Source organism: Mizuhopecten yessoensis, unplaced genomic scaffold, assembly GCF_002113885.1.
Source record: "Mizuhopecten yessoensis strain PY_sf001 unplaced genomic scaffold, ASM211388v2 scaffold10847, whole genome shotgun sequence".
NCBI classification, from domain to species: domain Eukaryota; kingdom Metazoa; phylum Mollusca; class Bivalvia; order Pectinida; family Pectinidae; genus Mizuhopecten; species Mizuhopecten yessoensis.
In genome coordinates, this window is record NW_018408751.1 from 1,705,963 (window position 1) to 1,730,136 (window position 24,174).

A 24,174-nucleotide genomic window follows, 5' to 3' on the forward strand; every position below is an offset into this window, starting at 1 on the left:
TTTTTTCATTTGTATGTATATATTATTCTTACTTTCGTTATAGATTAGGGTGTTGGATTGGAATAATAGACGATGATAATGGTGATGGTGATGGTGATGATGATGATGATGATGATGATGATGGTGATTTAAGATAGATGGCCATCGTACTAGCTACAGAGCAAGATCTTATTAAATCAAACAATAACACACTTCAGTCATCATGTATATCATTTACACAATATCTCTTACTCAGGTTCTGTGGATATTTATCTTTCAGCTGACTAAAAAGCTATAAAACTTCGCCAAATTATGATGCAGTACTTCAACATTTAAAAACCAAAAAGGCAATTAGAAGAAAGTTAGTTCGAGGCCATAACTTGAACATATACACTTCTAAGTACGAGAACAGTTTAATGAATGCGATACCAGGTTTGTATATATCTTGAAGCATTCCATGTTTCCGCACGCTTTTGACATAAAAACAACAAAACACACGACACGTTTGATATCTTTATTTTGATTTGTTTCACATAAAAACAATATGAATGAACACAGTGCCGAATAAAAGTATACATTTTACTGTATATGTAGATAGATGCACTTGAATTTTATGCGCCCAGATACCTGTTGTAAATATATCGATGATACAAATTTGCTCACACAATGTCATAGACAATGAATAACAACCATCTTTGACACTTCAGACTATATTTATCAACATAAATGTTCCAATATTTAAAGAAGAATAAATAAACAATTCCGTAATGGCTTAACGTTTCAGAACACGTTCTATAGTTCTAGACACAGTTAAATTAATAATTTAACTCCGTGTCTAGTAAATCATTTTGAACAACTTAAAATTTCAGACAATCGAACTTAATACGCTAGCCTATAATTTGCTCATCTTTACATGCAATATTGCATTTTATGGCAGGTTCGACATCTGTCAAATGGATTTTTTTTACACGATTTTAAGAAACAAAGACACAAATTGCCTCAAAATAGCGTAAAATGACTAGATTTAACGGCGCTTTGGGATTAGGATAAAGATGACGTCAACTCTAACATTTCAGGCAACAGATCCAAAGAATTTATACTGTAGTTTATGAAGAATTTATACTGTAGTTTATGAAGAATTTATACTGTAGTTTATAAAGAATTTATACTGTAGTTTATGAAGAATAACGGATTAGGAGACAGACAACGGTATATGTCAAACCGATTTTGGCCAAATTATAATGCTGAATGATTTCTCCTTTGCTAGGATACATACGGGTACTTTGACAAAATATATGTATAACTGTTATAAAACTGGTCATGATTCGCGAATTCTGTGTAAAATGGGGTTTTTTGCCGGTAACACTTGTTCATTTTGTATTTGCTAATGCGCTTTGAATATTTGTCATAAGAATGTGCGAAATGTACCGTAATCAATGGATGTGCCACTGACATGCCCAGTTATTGTAATAATTTATTTTAATATGACGTAATCAGAAAGACACTTCGAGGTTACAAGTTGTTTTTTTTTACACGGCATGCTATGTCAAATAAGGCGTCATTTCGATTTAATGATCAAGTGGTGTTGACATAATGACGTCTATCTTAACGAGATGTTGTTTTTAAACGACATGTCGACAAAATGTTTGAATTGATAACACAGTGTTATTTCTATAGTGTAGTGGCAAACAGTGTAATCGTGATACAATGTAATGATAATTTTCACAAGGATACGCAAATAATAAACTGATATCACAATGGAAACAAATAATACAATAGATAATATAAAACAAAACAAAAAGATACAAAAGATATGATGAATTGCAATGTACCTAAAATATGTCTTCTGTCTAGTACTTGCGATAAAATTTACTGAAAAATTATGAAAAGTATTTTTTTACAACTGAAATTGTGACAAGGGAGATAACTCAAAGTAAATTACCTCACTTATATATCAAGTGACCATAATATATATCTTAGTATGTTGTGGAAAAAAAATCATTGACAAGATTTTTTTGCCAATAACACCCTGTTATTCCTTTATCAAACTGTCGATTTCTTACATTATTTTTGCTGCATCATTCATCAACATTCTCAATTCATTTTAATTATTTTATTTTCTAAAAGTATTAGCCATAACGTCTTATAGTTGAAACACCCACAGAAATAACACACTTATAATACAATGGAGGAGAAGCTGTACAACAAGGCGAAATAAAACAAAATAAATGAAAAAAGATACCCAAAATATTAATAATCTCATGTCTATTTAATATCATTGTTCGTTATTTTGAAACATCAAAATAAAATGAAATAATCGATTTCTTACATCAAAATTTATGGCGATATTCAACAACATTTTCAACTTAAAATACACCAATTCAGTCAAAACACCTAGATTTATTTTTACATTTACATTTGTACACATAAAACGCTCTGATTGTCCAGTTTCTATTATAATGGGGTAATAATTTTACTGAGCTGACTTTCAAAGTTCCTTCATGCAGAAAAGACTTGATTATATGAGCTTCGTCTGTGAAATCTGTTTAACAGGAGATGGGCTTAATACCGAGCATGAGTTTATCACCGGATAAATACAGTTTATATATGGAAGCGGTGCTACGTTCATTTGGCGACTTCATGTGTAAGTTTTAACTTTTCATGAAATATCAAAGTCCGATTAACCAGTTTTAAACAATGCCTTATATATTTCTTAAGTGGATTTTTTTTTGGAAAGGAGAAGCTCCTTGTAACAGTAAGGTTCCTTACACCCTTAAATCAATGGATCATTATTCCGTCTTTGCGTATTGCAGAGTTATCTTCTCTTATGAGCAGGTATTGATTGTTACGTCATTTGTTTGTGAGAGTAACGTAATCAATTTTTGAGAAAACGACGTAATTTTCTCACACAAACCAATGACGTAACAATCAATACCTGCTCACAAGAGAAGATAACTCTGCAATACGCAAAGACGGAATAGAGAAAGGACATCATATCCGGTAAGCCTGATAGCGGAATGATGAAATATGAATGGGTGCTGTTACCGTGAATCCCCTGTATGTTTTGTTATACATGTGTATTTGTGTTTATTTTAAACTTGTTTTATTTAACATGAAGTTACACCATTGATGTACTTTCGATAAAAAAAAACCTATTGCATGTGTTCGACCACTTATGAGGTACATTTCAAAAACGTGGGATAACAAATATGTCATTTACAATACATATAATTCCGGTCTTAATATATACGCCAACTCTAGATCTGGCACCTTAAAACAAATAATTAACTTCTTCCAGTGGGACCATTATGCTTTTTAAGTAGCTGAATACTTTGTCTTAAGTCTAACTCATCAATCAGTGTATATGTCGAAGTAAAATTGTGAAACACTTCACTTCTAACTCTGTTTTCATCACAGAAGATGCAAGATAGTTTTAGGCCGATAAATATCAGATACGATAGCTTTTAAATATCAAGTTGAAATGTAGCTGCCATAGCTTAAAATAATAAACATGTATTCTAAAATTAAAACAAACTTTTATTTTTTCTCTCCGGACTGAAGTGCCAATACACGTGAAGAAGCATGCAATGTGCTTCTCCGACTAAGTTGTAAAGTTACTTTGCATTTTGTTTCTCTTTTTCATACATGTGAGTTTTTCAAAACTGTGAAATATGGCAATTATCTAAAAGAAACAATGTAGGTCTTTAAATCGATCAGGTATACCAGTTTTCCGACGTGCTTTTGATTTTCATTTAGTTGTAAGTCAGTGTTATTCTTATAGACAAATCTGTTTGTGGCAAACAATGATCCGTGTTCTATACTGTACTAATACTTTACATTGCACAATCTGTATGTATGTACTGAACATACGTTGCTAAGGATAACTTTTACATATTTTTTGAAGGCCACACCAGTGATATTTGGGATATACCTATCCTAGCCCAAGTTTCCGCTGGCCCTGACACCAGACTTAGATATTTGGCAGATAGATGTCTGGTGTGGATGTCAGGGTCAGAGGAAACTCGGACAGCACCTATCCCTCAAAACTTTAAGACGGAAATTTGGTATTGCCATTATTTTAGACGGCTTAAAATGTCAAAAATATACCGCTTCTGTATCATGTGTGTTCAAAATGGAACTTACGACATTTGACCTGTTTCCTGAAAAGTCATTTTCGAAGCAATGCTCAGTGTTAAGGTCCTCGTTTGGCGAAATAAGGACGTCTTCGGGCCATGGGGAAGAACTCTGCCGAGTTGGTGTAGCCTCCTGGGAACCCCCTGCGAAAGCTATGTTGGACCCCTGATGAACCACTACAGAGCTCTCGAGTCCAGAATTAAAGCCAGAATCTCCATGATCTGCCTCGGATGTTGAATTCACCATTATGTCGGAAACAGGGCTACTACTTGTTTTTTCTATAAGTTCTGAATACTTATTTGGATATGTATTTCCATACCGTAATGATGGCAGACAGTCGAACGGATTCTCACTACTTCCGGTACTGTGCGTGTCAGAAAGACTTTTTGATACAACTGCATGTGTTCGGAAAGGGTCCTCTTCAAGAGAAACATTATAATCGACAGGGAACACACTTGATCCGTCCTCTGAGCCTTCCGTCACAGAATCGAACCCAGGAATCGTGTCACACACAGAAGGAGTGCCAGGGCACCCTACAGAAAGCGCTTCTTCGAAACCTCGGTCAATCTCTGGGTCAAAGGTGAAAGATAATGGAGTTGATGTACCACTCCGCGGACTATCCACCCTTCGCCTATCATTGCAATCCGCCATGTACACGTGTGAAGTACGATTGTCTGTTCTACATTGATATGAAGTGGTCAATCGTCCGGAGTGGTCAAATGTTGGCGTGTGCTTGTTTTCCCGTGATACATAGCTTGAGGCACGTGAAGAGCTGTCGGACAGTTTTCTACACACAAAACTTTCATCAAATTTAGATTTTTCTGATCCGTCACTCTTATATAAGTCTATATCGGGTTGAGGGGAGAAAACTTCTATCACATTGTCATCGTATTTATAAGAATGAGATGGCTCGGAGTAGGACAAGTCGAGAGCAATTTCTTCCGCTTTATAAAGGTCTGTCCTTGCATCCCCATCACCGTCTGTCCGACATTCATTTGCCGTCCTGCTGGAATCTGCCAAGAGGTCGCTAACATCTACGTCATCAAACGATGCACGTGATCCACTACCTTCTGATTTCACATGACTAGAAGCATGACTTGAGTTACGAACATGATGTCGGTATGTGTCATGAATTGTGTCAGTTTCATAATCCGAGTTGTCAGTTGATTTCAAACCGTTCGAAATGACGTCAGGCAAATTGCTATTAGAGAGATTATCGACTTCATTATCGCGTGCTACACTAGACGATCCTGAGTGTTTGTTCGATTGAACTGCTTTGAAACTTGACAAATGCGGCCGTGTGTTGTGTACCTCTACGTTTGTCTGTGCTGTGAGTTTCTCATCGAGAATGATTGCAATGTCCCCATCGTCATATTGCCCACTAACGCCCTCGCTTTCGCTGCGTTCCTCCAGCAGGTGGTGCTTTCTCGGTAGACTGTCCGTATTGAGGTAATCAGGATGATAGTCACCAGAAAGATAGAAATGTAAACTACTGCTGTCTTCGCGCGCATGTGATTGGGTGGCTACTTGTTGCATACTACGCACTCTGTTTGCCTCACCACTGTCAAACGCCTCATTGACAAAGATTGGCGGTAAGTGTTTCTTCCGCATTTGATCCTTCCAATCATGACGTGAGCTTGATGACGCAGACCGCGTTAGATCCACTTCTTTGCCAGTGTCAAGATACGTGATTTGATTCTTTTGTTGTCTGGACGAAATATTGCGCTTTTGACTTGCCGGTGATGAACGCGAAGAAGCCGCCGATAAGGCTCGATGTACTTGCGGAACAGTTTGGGAGTGGACTTCCCGTTGTTGGTGCAATGGGCCAGACGTAGCTGCGCATGCGCTAGCTTGGGGATCCGGCGAGTTGTCTGGTCGTTGGCGATATCGTTGGTTCTGCTGTCGAACAATCGTACTAATGTCCGTCAGAGGAAGCTGTCTATTATTGTGAGAATGTCCGTCTATAGGCTCGTCCGTCTGTCGCCGTGGTAACGAGTTGGAGGGTGTTTGACGTGTACCAGTCCCGTTGAGCTGCTGCGCTGTCCGGAGGTAGGATTTTAGGGTACAGGCGGCTGAATCTAAAAAGATAAAAGAGATCAAGAGTGCAATCAGACCATAGCCAAGTCTTACACTTACGTTACTCGGACTTAAATATTTGGTCAGTGTATACAGGGAATATATAAATATAGAAGTCTCACACGTGCCTTTATTCTGAAAACGTCAGCACTATAACAACATGGTTGCGTCATTAAATGTCATCACGTCATGAATTAATTATTGTTTCATAATAGGGTCGTTAGATCATTTTTGTCACACAATTAATGAAATATGGGCTTTTTTTCTACGGTAGGAAAATGTCGGATAAAAACGAATATCTCCCCTGTATAATGTAAACAGTGAAATAGCAACATTCGGAATGAGACTCGCGCTTACCGAAAAAATGATCCATTTTGTTAAGATTTTTCTGTCTTCAACGATTCTATCGATCACAAAGACAGGCACACACAGAGTCTATGCCATTCGGTGTTTTTGTTACGGGCATTCGAGACAGGAAACAGTATGTTCCGCAAACTCATTATAGGTTTAACTAACTTCAAAGAAATATCATTTTTGCGGATACAATTTACATGTAAGAGTTGTTTAAGCATTGATTACGATAACATGGCTAAAATATCAGATATTTTACAAGCGTAGAAACATAAATCACGCTTACATTGCTACTACGCAAGACCTACTCAAACGCGGGTCAAGTAAACACAGCTTCTATGTAAAACTTTCTCTAAAATACTTTTCACCTTAGTTTCCGACCTAATTTATAATAATAATAATTTCAGGTTCTTATATACCGCTTTATCACAACCTAGTTCGTAGGTCGTCTCAAAGCGGTTCACGAATTATTATCCGTGGTTATAGGGCCTATGCAACCAGTCAATACCTTTCGCAACTCCCTGAGTAGCATTATAGCCGGTGCTGCCATTTAGGCACTCACAACTAGCATTCTACAATCCCAGCACTGCCCAACCACGTACTAATTTACAGCTGAGTAGACTGGAACAAGCAGAGTAAAGTATCTTGTACAACACAGTGCCGTGCCGTGCCGTGATGCGAACCCGCAACCCCTCGGTCACGAGCCCGGTGTCCTACCATGAGAATAACGTGCCTTCAGTTCCCATAGTGACCGACCTACATTGGGTTACTTCTCTGTGTCACCATATAACATGTACAACAGTTTACAACAAGCTTGCCAGTGTGTGGAACTACTGGAAAACTATTAAATGCAAATTAGTTGGCCATGCGGTCCCTTTTATTGATCTGGAATGCTTCACAACGTGTTTGCCCTATAACGTACGGGATATAGCCTAATCTGCCTATATAGGCTAAATACGGTCGCTTCTATACATGGATCGAAATTACAGTTAAAAACAGATCCCATGCTGGGTGTAGTATCAAAAGTGTAGAGAGAACCAAATGTGCTACAGTAATATCCAAACGGAAGTGAAGGGAGGCTACTGTAAACAGAAAGGAAACAGCAGTGCGGTGGGACAGGGATCCTAGCTTAGAGCTTAAACTAACGAACTATAAAGTCACTCTTTACTTTTACTTGACATTTTGATTAAGTTAGTATCATTGTGTTCCCAATAGGAACATGTGATGATAGACAATTAGAGCTTTTAGTCACTATGGTATAAATGTTTATACGCTGCACACCTTCAATGCATTAAGTAGCTAAAACCTTCAAATTCCATCAAGATATCTTCAACAGTTTAAAAAAAAAAAGCTTTTGAAAAAAGTTTAACTGAATTATTTGTTTTCACTTTATTTCACATGACTTATTTTATAGGTCATTGTAACCGATTTACATTCTGTGGGTGGTGTAGTCACACATGAAATTTAATCAAGATATTTTAACGGTTTGAAATGTTACGACCAGACCAAGAAGTTATTAGAAAAAGAACCCGTACTTATAAGATACGATAGGTTTCCCTTGAATTAGAAGGTGAGCGAGATAATGAAGTTCCCGCTATAACGACCAGTGTTTACCTCGACATAATTTCGAAACTTTGATACATGTATGATACGTTCAAACAAGACCACTCGCGTCAAAGTTAAACTCCTTGTTGAGCCCCGGCCCTCTTGGTAAAAGGAAAGTGCGCTATCCACTGCGCCACCCTTATTGAGTCTTTAAACACTTTCAGACAACTTTTTGCAGAATATTTTAAAATAAATTTGTTGATGTTTTTAACTATGTATTATTTTACTGTTCATTAGTCAGAAAATATATGTCATACATTCGCGAATTTTAAGACATATTCATGTAACGCAACGTGAGATTGTTTTTCTATAATTTGATAAGGCTGTGTTTATCTTGAAGTGTTGATATATTGCAGTGTCTATATAGGATAAGACTGAATACCGTAATGTCCTTTCATGACAATGTCAATATGTGGTATTTTCTGTATACAGCTGTGTCTATACATGGTCATGTTTATATATGGTGTATGTGTAGTATTTATGTAGTTTATATACATGACTGTCGTTGTGTCTATATATGCTATACATGTATATAGGTAACGGGAATCAAAATATATCTATTCCTATATTACCCCTTCGTAAATCATTTTACATACCTTCATTTAAGGAATTATACTGTTTGTTACATATCTAGTATCTTATATTTTGTTTGTGACATATCGTAAGGTAATTAAACAATAATCTTGTTAAAATTTATGCAAGAAGATAAAGTATCATACCCTCTTCCTCCTCAGCAGGCTTCCGGAGCACACGCACACGCCATATATAGATAAATGCATGCCGATAGCGCGTGCTGACGATCCACAGGAGGTGGGGAAGGCACAGGGCCTCCACAAGGACCAACCAGATGATAGCATCCTTAATCGTTTTGTGAGAGGATCCCGGCGGGGAAGTCAGGGCCACGAATTCCAACACCTAAAACAAATTGAAAAAAAAAATGTGTGACATTTACTATGCATTTGAACTTACGATATGCTGCCTTTTAATTGATTTTCACAATTAATATGCGATGAACCGTGTAATTGGAAATAATTGTTACGAGCGCGAGACTACCATCTGTTTCTGTAAAACGTGTAGGCCTTCAGGCAATCCCGAACATATGTCGTGATTGTACATAACACCGTAGATCGTTTTGACAAACAAAATGGTAACCTACATAGGAAGCAAAAATAATCGTTCTCTTCTTAACGCTCCGATCGATAACGTACATACAATCAGCTTAGATTCAAGAGTACTCGAGATGCTAGTTTGTTACAGCAATTCAATGCCCATCAAGCTTCCCCGTAATAGTGGCCGGGGTGATATACTGACGGCAACAAATCAGGTTATGGCCATAGTGGGTTTTAGCCTGATAATAAGATACAAGGGCGATTCAGGATAGCAGGGATCAAAGAAATGGCCGTTTCGTGTCCCTGCTTTATAACTGTCGGCTTTAGGCCATACAAAATCCATTTCTTGTTATTACGTTTTCTGTATGGGGAAACAAGTTCCTTTATTTAAGAGCAGTCCAGCAAAAAAATGTGAAATGAGTTTAGATTTTGATTCAGATTTCAAGGATAACCGTTAACAGAAACATGCAAATACGCAAGTCGAAACAATTTGTCTGGAAAATCCAATTAAAGATGAAATACATTTAAATGTCCCTAAAAACACGAAATGCATTTTGTGTGGCCTAATACGGCAATTTCATCGGGATATAAAGCTGTGCTCTCTGAAGTAAGAAATTCCGTACACAAGTTCGCGTTAACGACCTCGCGCGTTAAAGTGTGACGTAAATGGGTTATATGAGGACAAATGTAGTTCAATATGTTGCATTGTTTTAAACCGAAAAGGGAAAATCGAGTTGGTTCATACTATTCAAACTTTACTAATACTTTCATTTTGAATTAATCAGTAATCCTCTAGATTTTGAAATTCCTTAGTGGATTTACTACGCACGTCCGCCTTCTGTTTCAACAAAAATGTTTAAATCAATTTCTTTTTGGACCCTAGCATCACCGATGTATGATGTAGTGTAATTAACTTTTGGCATACTGTATCTTTAAACAACCTTTAAAGGTGATATCAGCTGTGTTTGTGTTACGTTTATCTTTGAAAAGAAAATACAGATGTTTTGTCTCAGCAACCATTCCGTGTTCTACGTTTCTCCGCCTACATTACATTAACAACTGAAACTGATTAGGACAGCATCATTAATGCTTACAGTGTAACTTGACAGCTTCTATGTTTCTGTTGAAACCCGTCACCGTAAAACCAAAACGTGACCTGGGATTAACCATTAAGGTTTTTGACAAGCGCAGGTGTGCCTTTACGGCTTTTCATGTCTTCCAAGAATGCATATACAGATTCCGAACGAAGCGGCGTAGATACTTTAATGATTCTACGGAGGGAACAAAACATGTTCTTCATTTTGTTTGTAAACCTTAATCATGCCTGAGAGGAGCTATACAACATCGAGTTTAATGGGAGCATCAAACACGACATATTATGTAGGTATCGCAGACATGTTGAATGCGGATACTGTTCAGATCTTTCAATGGAACTCCCCTTCCCATAATGCTTCCTTATCAGTTTATAGCATCTTTTAATGATATTTCCTATCTGCTAGTGTTAATGCAACAATTATATATAAGCTATGAAATATGAAATAGCTATCATCTTCATTTGTTACACCTCAAGTGAATTTCTAGCTATTTGATTGGTTGGGAGAAAATTAAATATCTGTCACACTCCGAAAATACATTGGTTTTAAGGGGCGCGAGTGATATTGCCATGAGACAGTGAAAAATATCACATGCGCGAAAAATGTGCGTTCACCGCTTCGTTTCCCCACCGTGATGGTTACATGAACGTTTGACGGCAACAGCCAATTTTATCAAGCGCCGGTGCAATAGCGATTATAAACAGCAGACTATCAACAAACAAGATGTCATTATCGAGGCTTGCTGCCGTTTCTGAGCTACAAAGACTTTTGGTGGAACAAAATAGATATGACATGCATAAGCAGGTGACAGTGAATATTGTCAACCCTCAAAAACCCATTGTCACCCTCGACTTCGCCTCGGGTTACAATGGTTTTCTCGGGTTGACAATATTCACTGTCACCTGCTTATGGATGTCATATTTATATAATATCACATATGGTATCACCTAAAACACACCTGAAAACATGTTTATTTCCTTACGTTAATGTGACAATGTGTAATTATTAGTCTTTCACACAAGGAACAAAGTAAAGTTCTACCTTAATCTTTGTAATTGTACACTTCGAAAGGAGGCATTGAAATATTTTAAGGATCCCTGCCCAACTGAGCCTAAATACTAGATCATTCCACTGTGGTTTCTTTCCGTATACACAGTAACCCCTAACTCCCCACCCCTTAATCTGGTTTGGAAATAACTGTTGTGCAATCGGAATATAGCATATTCGTAAATCTGATAGTTCAACTGGATAGAGCAACAGTAACAATCTGATGTCCAGAGTTCGAACCCTGCTCTGGTCCCGCTGAATATTTTAATCTCAATAAAACTGTTGTTCATTAAATTTTGTTTATTTTAACCCTCCTTTTTCATAAACGTCCCTTAGGGTAAGGTTTTCTTTTCAGAAATGATTCATTAAAGTTATATTCATGCCAAACAAAACCCAGTTTGAAATGGATGGATATAGTCAGATTTTTTGGCAGTGGTACGGGGATACTTAAATATCTAAACGTTTAGTACCCAGTTAGTAATTGTATATCAAGTATTAAAAAGGGAAGCATTCTTAACCAACGCAAGGCACATATCTGACAAAATAACATGGATTTTCCTAACAAGTATGTAAAAAGCTCGAAAAAATTGTAAATGTAACCATGGATTACAGGAAATTAATCGTTATCACAGAAAAATGCTATTGATCGCGGAATTCAGTCGCCTCCAGTGACATATTCGATATAGTATCATGAACTTTAATTAACTCAAGATATTTGAAGGTGAAACAAATTGAGCAAAAGTAGTAATGATACCAGTAATTTCCTTTTAACGCCGGATATATGCATTGCGGGTATTAAATTGTCATGCGTGCTGGGTTTCCTTGGCCGTATATACACCTGCTTTAGCATTCCTGGAGGCCACAATTTGTGGTACGCATGTTCTTAACAATACAATCAATTATAGATATAGAAATAACAGTTTCCCGAGGGGATTTCCAACTATAAAGTTGAGCATGTTATTGTACTCATCTCGATTCCACAATTAGACGACCGTGCTTGGTTCACGGCCGCTTGTACAGGGTCATAACGAGGCTTGTAAAACGAGTCAATCATTACAATTAAGGGAGCATATTGGGTATCTGTCTCTGGAGAGTTCTGCCGTAACCGGGCCATGTGTCCCCACGTCCCCATGCCTCTTCAGTTGACTTTTATCATTGACAAAGCACTCATTTTCCTTGATGAAAATCTGTTGCTATAATTGACAAGGAATACAGTTTCTTTTCGACAACGTTCCCTTGTTTTAAACGATCTAGAAGAGCTGCAGATTTTTGTCATTGACAAAGGACATATCCTCTATCTTATAATGTTGTCTTATTCTAAAAACCTTTTTATCAGAAAAGCCGACTGTTACATGTTACATGGAATACGTCATTGTTTTAATGGGTCACGTTGTATGAAGAAATACCCGTGAGACATGGACTGTCGTCATAAATAAACGTAAAAAAAGCGCTTGAGATTTTGTTGTATCATATATGTCGGGTTAACATCACAAGTTCATCTACTGGTAGACATCCTTTCTGGCTCTAGAGAGACAGGACAGACCGTTTTGTGCTTAGGGGCTGTTCAACTGTTAATTGAGATGCTCAAAGTATTTTTTGTTCATTTCATAGAGTCCATTGTCAGTCTCTTGAGAGCGTTCCCAACCCGAAGAACCCAAAGCCAAGCCGTAGACTGTGGCGTTAATCGGCCGTCCCTTATCGATCGTGGTATGATTTCCCCATCGCATTGACCAATTATATACATTTAGTAGTACGTGACTCGTCGCACGTGCCTCTTTAACAGTATTAGAGCAATGTGTCATTCGAAACCAGATACTTGCGCACGTGTAGGCTTTACACGTGCGACAGATACGGTCAGATTGATCATATCTTGGTTCTCTTGAACAAACTACAAGATGTCGGTAGAGACGGCGATGACTCAATTTTCAATTGAAAATTTCATTATCCCCCCTTCACCCAAAATTACAAAACTAATCAAGTTTACTTTCATTTGGTCGTGATTTCGTGTTACTAAATTAAGAGGAATTTATACAATTCCGATACTCGTATTTTTGTAATTTCGTGATAATGGCTCATCGTCTGGGTTGTTATAGACGCGATGAGGACCATTCGCTTATTGATGAAATATTGATTAAATTCCAGATATAAATAAGTGTTTCAGCACACATGTACTAGTTCCTTTCATAAAGGTTGACAATTAATAGTGACGTGCTTTAGATATAATCCGATATGAAATATCTGAATATCTTTTTAAATCAAAGCATTCCAAATAAATTCCAGTGACCAGGAAAAATGAAAAGTAATGCATCATCAAAGTTTAAGCGGAATTTAGTAAAGGAAGCAAGCATCAGCAAGTATTTCCCTTGCTAATCCCGTATATCATTCCGTGCAGTTTGGATACATTACTGCATCACTATCATACATATTTCTGTGCTAATCCCAGATATAATTAAGTGCTAATACTATCAAACAATCATTAATGTTTCTAAATAAAGGGAAAGTCCGGGACGGTTTTGTTATGTGACTTTGAGGTGGTGACGTTTAGATTTATTTTGTTTAACGTCCTATCAGCAACTGTGGTCATTTAAGGACGTGTAAGTGTTGCTGTATATGCCTCCTTGTAATAGCATGGATCTGATGCCGACTTTATAGTGCTACTTTATTGAAATACCATGCCTAAGGCACTCATCGGCACAGTATTCCACTTTTGTAACGTATGTAATAAGGAATTGGATGACGTATTAAAAAAAGGAAATCGGTTGACGTGTGCAAAAAATAACCGGAACTAGGAGATATTAATTTTCTGAAAGAGGAAAAGAAAAAAACAAGAAAAGGAAACTACAGGATGTGTATCTGTTACATTGGTAGCGGACAAATAGTCCAACTACAACTGTTAATCGTTCGGATGTGGCGTTGATATGCAACGAATGAAGCCAAAGCAAAAAGCACAGAGCAATCTAAACTATAACATGGAGCTGTGCAGAAAGCTCGAAATAATCCTGTGATGACAGCGAAAATAACAAAGATATTCAAAATCTGAGATGTATCGGACGTTCTCTTTTCAAAACCATCCCGGCATGTACGAGATGAATAAAAAATAAATAAAACGTGGAGCTGTTCAAAATGGTTCTTTTTAAAATACTTCTGCAAGTGATTGACTTCTAGTATCAGTTAGGTAATAAGACAAATACATCCCCCAAAGATCTAAAGCATTCTGCGATGACAGCGAAAATAACAAAGATATTCAAAATCTGAGATGTATCGGACGTTCTCTTTTCAAAACCATCCCGGCATGTACGAGATGAATAAAAAAACAAATAAACGTGGAGCTGTTCAAAATGGTTCTTTTTAAAATACTTCTGCAAGTGATTGACTTCTAGTATCAGCTAGGTAATAAGACAAATACATCCCCCAAAGCTCTAAAGCATTCTGCGATGACAGCGAAAATAACAAAGATATTCAAAATCTTAGATGTATCGGGAGTTCTCTTTTCAAAACCATCCCTGCAAAAGTATCAGAACTCCAGACAGTATTGTACGGGGTGAATCACGGTTTGTGTTTGCTGCTTTCCGTGGGGACGGGCACATCTGGCCTAGTATTTATATAAACATAGACAGGGTAACCGACGACAGGCAAATCGTGATATGATAGCCGTTCAACACGCATGCACTTTACTGTGGAATATCATCACGGCGAGCGTTCGTTTGAAAAACTGAGGCAGGATGACCCGGAACACCAGTGCAATGTTAAAAGAATGCAAAGTGAGGCAAGTGCAAGTTGAATTGTGGGTTATTGCATGTACCGATGATTATTTCACAAAGGAACCAGACGATGGATCGTAATATGCTATAGCGTGAAATACATACCAATTATTTCGTGGAAATTGCGCCCGCACAAGCGCTTAGTGGCAAACTTTGTGGACATGCGACATTCGGTATGGTAACAACGTTGAACTATATTACAAGCAAACAATAAATCACTAGCAAACTCCATATGACAACACAGAAACAGGGTTGCTCTTCCAGTGTTGGTGTTCCCCTCTCTGGTTTTTGCGTACAGTTACACAAAATCCCTGCGTTTTTGTTTTTTTAACCAATTTCCCATCCGAAATCGAACCATTGTCGAATAAATAAGGAGATGAGAATAACCATTCTTCCGCTTTACTACTTGGGACAATTGTACTTCATCGCGTGCTATGAAAGCGTTTTAACATAAAGATACAAAATAGATCATTTATAAACTGGCGAAAAATCTCGCTTTGATAAATAATTTCTAAAAGGGAAAATTGAAAAAGAAAGCTGGATCGTCCGTTACAAAGCGTGTACCTAGCTCCTCATAAAACGTATCAGTGGTTCTTATTTTGATACAGAAGAAAACACAAATAACGCAACAACGCTTACATGCTGCATTTTGTTTAAACATATTTTATTGCCAAAAAATGCAAGAGGATTGGGCACAAGTTACACATATGCTGCATATATATGCAACTATCTAAAAAAAAAAGGGTGTTTGACTTTACCCTGAAATGTCTAATTGGACTAAATATACTGTTAAAAAAGATGGACTTATTCCATATATGGCAACCACATTACACATACAAAAAAAAATACAATTTTATCCATTTCATGCAAATGATATTATAATCAATTTCTGCAATACTCAAACTAATGTGAACCAGTGATAAAATAGTATCTCCTATTTAAGCGAGGAAAATCAAAGGAACTTATTTCAAGGCACCCCCGGTCTATAGAGCTGGCTGGCCGACCATTTGTTCACTGTAAGTGATATGAACCTTAAAGAAGATAACCTCGTCACGTCTTCATCGATAACACTACAGACCCAATTCAGCACGCGGTGACCTTGGTAATGGCGGGACTTCCCGGTGACAATGAGCGTGCATAGCGCGCGCCAGATTCCTTACACAGAGCAATTGTTCAAGGAATTCGATTTTTTTTCCTCTCTTAAATCCAATCATCTGTGGCAAAGCTGGTGGACATTCCAGAAGGGACCTAGTTTATCCTCCTCTACACTACTAATTAGTAACCCAGCCAGCGCCAGAAGTTATAGTTTGTGACGATATTGGGAAAGATTGCAACAGTAACGATACCAATAAAGTTTAGCATCTAGCGAAAAACAACTTGCCACACAGCATTGGTTGCAGATGAAAAAATATCTAAAATTGATGTTGGTCCCAATATCAAGAGCAATACCCTTGTTTTTTTATCATTTAGTAGCAAACAGCAGAGTTGCAATGAGTAACCCATTTAAAATGTCTCCTGGGCTTTTTGTCAAAGATGACGTCATTAGAACAACGCGTAAAGCATTTTTACGCTGCTAATTCGCGCACTTTTTGATGAAGTAATAGCTTCGTCATTTTACCTTAAGGAATTCTAACACATGGAAAATTGTATGATTTTCTCGTTGAATTCCATATATATTTTTATACTTATATTTAAAAAAATAATTTCCACTTGTGGAAATATTGATATTCTGCGATACTCATACAATGTCATATGTCTCATTGTCATCTTTTTTATTATATTTTCACATACATGGTTGTCTATAATCGCCTTTAAATAATGTACATACCGTGATATTCTTACATATCACTTTCAAGATTTAACACACTGATCAGTAAATCTTTCATTCGCCTTCACATTTCATGCTGACGGCTTCACTTAATTCTTTTCCTAATAATACATTTATTATACATTTCATCGTCATCTTAACGATATGCAAACAACTACATTTTTTACATAAGAGCAAAGAGAACAACATTTATTCAAGTCCATAACAACAATACTGTCGACAACTTATCCTATCTCGAGTATTTTAAGGATGGTTTTATTCAAATGTTCGTTGTTTTGATAGTCGTTGAAACGATATGCGTCCTTGTGCAAAACATTATGTCCGTTTTAAACGAATTTCTACAGTGGTCGACGAAGCATTCAAATTCATATCAGTGCTTCAATTGAGAAATCGTTTATTCCGATGTTTGAATTATACAGCTGGTCTTTGCGAGGCATTAAACGTATTTATCTTCAATCTTCCCGATTCCTCCATTCTTGAATGTAATTTATTGGTCTTTTTGTTGTTGTTTGTCAATTTAAGGTGAAACAATGATAACTTTAAAATTAAAATAAAAACCCAAACGCGTGATCTCTTTATTAGAAACGGAACATAGGACGTACAGCACAACCTGGTCAGTGTTGGGACGTAACAACGTTCGTGTGTAGTCGGTCTTTATTGATCCCGAAAGGTCAACATGTAAATAAATAGAGGTCAAACTCTATCTCTAGACTAGACCTATAATTACAAACAAATACATCAATAATCCTTTGAGATGGTCCCCAGTATATGTATCATTTTGTGCAGATGTGACTGTCTACAAACCCTCCCTTGCATGCTCCCATCGTCTGTTGTCGTAAATACGATCATTTTAACCTTTCAGAATAATTCCATCAATCATTCCTAGACATTGTTCTGTGTTTGATATATTTTCCCGGAAACCTATCCCCTCACCTCAATAGATTCACCCCAATGCTTAGCAGATACAGAAATATTACCGGAATATTTCCCCGATTTCTGTCTTAACGATTTCCTACAAAGCCTAACGTATCTCTACTAAATAATATTAACGCAATGTCACACAGAGAATGTTTGAATACTTCTATGATTATTCCCGTATTCGGTCAAAAACGGAATATGTAGAGTAGTCACCACGAGGGAGCTCGCCGGTTCTAATATCCTTCTTGCAAAACAAGTCTCCCATTGCGGATAATTCTCGACATCAAAGAAAAACAAGTGATAGTTCTGTATATTGATCAATAACGACGTATACAATAAATCAGTGCTAGGAGCAGAGGGTTATACATAATGTAGTAACGATAGTTTTACAGTGATCGTATCTCGGTCAAACCGATACACAATAAAGAATCACGTCTAGAGTTAGCTCGACCTTTGCTCACTCCGATTGTCAATAAATAACATTGATCTTGAAGCTATCATATAAGCTGTCTTGTCTGACAAGGGACGTCGAGAGTGTTGACATATCGTACAACAAGCACTTATTTGGTATCATACATAACAGAGCTATATCCATATTTCCTTTTTGCCATTTTGTAGATTTCTTTTGCTTCAATCAAGAGTAATTTCCATCCTCCAAAATATTTATCATCTGGTGGTCGGATGGTGCAGTGAATAAGACACTCGCGTATTTCCAAGGTGGGCGGGGTTCGATTCCCCGATCGGAGGTGAAAAGGTATGGGTTCAATTGCACGACTACGCGGGTTTTCTCTGGATACTCCGGTTTCCTCTCACTCTAAATGTGAGAGGAAACCGGAGTATCAAGAGAAAACATACATTCGCGCAAACATACGTGCCGGTAAGAGTGATTAGTAAAAGCTGAAATAACTTGTTTCATGATTGTTGCAGAATAAATTAAGTTCCTATATGTATTTGTCTATCATTGATGCCAAACACTCCTTTAATATAATAATGACCCGCTCATTTCGTTTTGGTGTTTCGTCACGTCGACGGATTTGACAAATTGGATCACGGTTTTTTAATTGTTATTATATGTCTTGATGGATATGTAATAGTTTTTTTAGTTCACGGTTCAAGATTGGCTTCCTTCTTTTACCGCAAAAACCTTGTGATATAATCGTGTGTGAGTTTCGAGATCAACCATTTTCATTACAGATGTAGTTTGCGGCCATGCATATGGGAACTCTAATTAAAAAGTCTTAAAATCCTTAAAATGTTCAGTATGAAACGCAATCCTGGTTTCGCCAAGTGAACAATACTGCAAGTACTTCTCCCCTTCTGTTTCAACAGTAGATAAGACCAATTTGGATTTCCCTGATGGTTGCCTCTATCATTAACGATGGATCATAGAAGAAGAAAACAGTTGTATGACGCAGTGTAATTAATTTTGGCACACTGTCAATATTACTTAATTTTAAGATTCAATTACATGTGCATGTCTTGCATTCATCTTGCATACTCCATATAACATGGTTTGGCAGATGTTGATTTCTGACGGCCAATCGTTCAACATTAGGTGGTTTCGAGGGATGCTGGTTAATGAAGACTATAGGCTGGATTTATGATCGCCCATGGATTCGTGACGAAAAATTATACAAATGTAGTTCACTCTACGATGTGATTGTCGACGGTAATAATGCACTTTAATGCCTCTTATGGTTTTGTTATTACTACCCCGATTCTTAATTTGAGGACGTGGCATTACTTGGATTTGGCCTAGATTTACATTGTGTCACCGGTTAACCAGGAGACGTTTACCCTTTCGGAACAGCTATTATTCTCCTGATACTTATTCGTGACCTTGGCTTCGTTTTTTATATGGTGCTATTCTACATAAGATGTGGTCCTTTCGTCGTTCAGTAAGAAATATTTAAACATTGTATTTGATACGTTACATTCACATAGCGTACGTTATATCCAAACCTCATGAAGTAACACACACCATATCTTTTACTTTATCAGAACTAAAGCATCACTATTCATTACTATTTTACTATTCTATGCCAGTCGTTATACTATAAAATTGTAAAAAATATCATATTTTTCGATAATTGTCATTTATGACATCATATACCTATGCTTTTTGTCTTCATTTACGGGTGATGCAGGATTTTTTCGCTATTTTGCGATGTATCTATAAGAGATAATTAATTTCAAATATTATTACATATGTCTGTGAGTTATTTCAATTGTCGAAAAAGCGAGACAACGATATTCGACATAACAGTTTTACACCGTTTTAAACACCATAATCTCGGACAAACATGTTATACACATGAAATGTTGTGTACAACACACACGAAGCGGGAAACTGTCACTTTGTAAGTTTGGCTTATAATGTTGATTACATAACACAAAAAACAACAAGTTGTAAGATTTCACATGCTATATATCTTGATTGTTTGTTTTCGTATTATGGTAATTCAAACCTCGGCAAGGACGGATTAATGTTCCGAAATTATATTATATTTATCATAAATCAATAATCAACACAAATTTGAGACAAATGGGACTTGATCATAGAATTTTGATATCTGGCACTGCAGTCAGTTTTTGTATTGGAATTTTATTAAAATAAATGAAATTATTTTATCCTAGAAAAGAAACCCTTCTGTCATGTAATACTTTCAAATCATACTAAATTATTGACTGTAAATTGGGCTAAATCAAGGACAACCCTGATTGCTTGCAATGTAAGACTTCATTTTCTTGGGCTGGACATCGGTGCTGTTGGTGAGAAAAGTAGTCGAAGATTGTAAGAGTTCTGATCCAGAATGCGATCTACAGAACGTTCACCTTGACCTTTGATCTTAGAACATAAACTAGGAAAGGGTCCTTAGATCGAAGGAGGACAATGGGAAGTTTTTAAGGAACATGCGCTTAATCGCACAAGCAAAGACCCTGAGAGCATTGTGGGTTTGTCGTAAAATTTGAGCTTTGATCGTTTAGTCTTGAAATTAATAGTCGTCATGGCCTTTATGTCAGTAACGTAAATAATATGTCTAAAATCTTTAGAAGAAAGAGTTGATAAAAAAACTGCACCAGTCTTGGTCGATTCTTGGTTCTCAATGTGTTTGTTAGCGTCTGTTAAGTGGCATTAGTGAAGGCTTTGGTCTGTTTGTGTTTACGTCCTATTAACAGCTGTGGTGATTTAAGGCCTCGCCAGGTTTTGTTGGTGGAGGAAAGCCGGAGTTCCCGGAGAAATACCACCGACCTACGGCCAGTACCTTGCGACTGCCCCACGAAGGCAAACAGCAGTTTAAGTTATGACCAACGAGTTCACAGACGGACGTACATGTATGGCTAGGGTCTTTTTAGTTTGTTCCCTTAACTTAGGTATAAAGTGGTATAAAGTCTATTGAACTATATTTGTAGATATGCTATACATGAAGTCAGGGCGCTACAACTAAATGCCATGGAATGTTTACATATGACTAGTACGATATATTCTCTGTAACCTTCGTCAGCTAAAAATTAAGAACGAGACAACGTTTTTTACATGTTCTGATAAACATGACAGAGAACATATCGTACAAGTAATCAAAACGTCACATAAATACTTCTTTACTGGTTGTGCTATACGAATCCAAATATAAGATGTTCTTGCCAACGTGAAGAAATGGTTAAATACTAAACAGTCGATAGCCATTATGGAAGTCGACTCTTCTTGCAAAATGCTATAATTTGAGAACTATTAATGATTCAGTTGATGATTATAAACATAAAAATGTAAATTTTAGGTCTCGTTATGTAATATAAGAGGATAAGAAACCTTGACCTACATGGCATTAAATAAACGTAATAGTCCCATCTTCTTTACCGGAATTAATGTCCGATTAAAGCAGCGCTAAGTAAAATATTGAGTTTGGTACGCTACTGTTAGTCAGGTTATGTGTTGGAGCATCGCCGACCCGCATATCGATTTGGTTATCCCAGTATTGACAATGTTCCTACGATTCATTTACAAGCTGTTACAACTATGCCCTCGTTTACATCTGCCTATGTAAAGCACCATCAGGCCAAAACGTGTCAGAGCCACGTACTCTATTGTGCCTAGGGTTATTACAATTTCAACACCTCGCCATCCTACCCTAGTATATCAAGTTACAAATGGAACAGTTTGCATCAAGGGAAGTACAAAATTAAATGTATCTCTCATCTAGTATATTATTCACTATTTCCCCTATATGTATAATTTAAGCTCCTCCGGTTAAAATATAATATTCGTATATGAGATCTTCTTACCAATTCAGACATCATTTACTTTAAATAGATCTTATGAAATATGACTTTGGAGACTTTTATTATAGATGAAAGTCATGATTTCGTTTTCATAACGCATATGGTTTAAAAACTTAAAACATCGAATTTGACCAAATTAAATTCACAAGTTAATGCATATCATATCTGCATAGTTTATAGACACCACGGTCAATATTTTGGACTAATTTTATCATCGACAGTTAAAACGGATCTGTCCCGTTAACGAAAACGGTTACACCAAGGATCCTACTTACTATTGTTTCGTCTCATATCTTCAAACATTTATAGATGCATGAAAAACAGGTTATAAAAGAAAATGCATTAACTTGGTACGAAATGAAAAAAGGGAGCAAATGAAAACGACAGGTTTTAAAAGGAATGACTCAACAATAAATTGATTAGTAAATACAGTCAATATTGGTTAAGAGTCCAGACACTGGTAAAACCCTGTAGGCACCGTATTGTCTGACGAAGTTGGGGGAGATCAACTGATTCAGAATCTTTTGAATTTTATTACCACGTGCTGGCTGTTGGAAAGGGCCAAAATCTATGTTAGTGATAATAACAATAATAATATTAATTCTCGTGGTTCTTATATACCGCTTTATCACAACCTAGTTCGTAGGTCGTCTCAAAGCAGTTCACAATTTATTATCCGTGGTTAAAGGGACTTTGCAACCGGCCAATACCTTTCTCAACTCCTTGGGGAGCATACAGCCGGAGCTGCCATTTCGGCGCGAATAGCTAACATTCAACAATTCTAGCACTGCCCAAACAGGTACTCATTTACACTGAGTAGACTGGAACAAACGGAGTAAAGTATCTTGCTTAAAGATACAACACAGTGCCGTGCCGTGCCGTGCCGTGCCGTGCCGTGCCGTGCCTCGAACCCGCAACCCATCGGTCACGAGCCCAGCGTCCTACCACTAATTTACCGTGCCTCCGTGATAGGTATTTTTTAAATAGAGAACATTCTGGTGTCAGGATCATTCAAGGTTCCGTTTCAGGCCTTCGTTTATTTCCGGTCACCTTGGTGAAAGGCAAGTGCGCTATCCACTGCACCACCTGACTATCCTTATTTTTTTTCTCTAACCTTCAATGATGCCTGGTTTGGATATATAAATATCAGGAGATGTAATTAATTTTACTCATACATCAAATGTACTTACGAAAGTGAATATAGTTTTAATGTCATGTGAAGGTCGATTTTAGAATATTTAAAATGCCATTTTTTCCGTGAACTCATATTCCACTGTCGATGTTTTTTTTCGTCCCCACCAAACTTAACTTACACGAAAGTATTCCTCTTAAGGCTACAGTTACTATCTATCAAGAATTCTAAAACGGCGCTTAACGCATTTTCACCTAAAAGAGTTCGTGACTTGAACAATCCATAGCTTTAACGTGGAGCTCTCCGGTAAGTTTCAGTTAATTTTCATATATGGAGCAAGCTCCTTTAAGAAACTAATACTTCTAATTTGGACTATGTGTTAACATGTTTCTGTGGTCACAGAAAAGAATATCAATCACTGCAGAATCTAGATTGGTTTGACTGCGCTAAATAAACACAGATTCTCGTTAAAGAAATCATCAGCAATAAATTCTGTAAATTCTGCCCCGATTCCAATGAAATTGAGAACATTTTCCTCCGAAATATTAATCTGTTTTAAGTCACTCGCATACCGATGCTCCATTTTGCTTTTAACATCTTGGCCCCAAATATCATTCCATCAATTGATATCCATTTAATGCCTAAACCACTTTGCCGTATTTTGGCTTAATGGTTCTGAACACGTAAAAGGACCGAAACTAAACTTGTTTTAAATTGTCTTCGAATGTATTCCAGAATCTGCACGATTTTAGAAGATCCTCTTTCTATCTCTGAATAGATATGTGTTTGTGTGAGAGTAGTGTGTATATTACGTATGTATTGCCCTTGCGGTAGGGAGACACGTTTTTTCGATTCTCCT

The 24,174-nt window shown here is 37.1% G+C and overlaps 1 protein-coding gene across 2 annotated transcripts in view; it reads right to left on the reverse strand.

Annotated features, from left to right (window-relative positions):
• Positions 1 to 2,907: 2,907 nt before the first annotated feature.
• LOC110462969 overlaps positions 2,908 to 24,174 on the reverse strand; it is a 58,509-nt gene continuing 37,242 nt past the window's right edge. For both annotated transcript variants that reach the window (XM_021517261.1, XM_021517260.1), the window contains exons 3-4: positions 8,865 to 9,060; positions 2,908 to 6,191 (exon numbers count right to left, since the gene is read on the reverse strand). In XM_021517261.1, the coding sequence (XP_021372936.1) occupies positions 4,075 to 6,191; positions 8,865 to 9,060 (2,313 nt within the window). In that variant the 3' untranslated portion in view covers positions 2,908 to 4,074. The remainder of the gene's footprint in view (positions 6,192 to 8,864; positions 9,061 to 24,174) is intronic.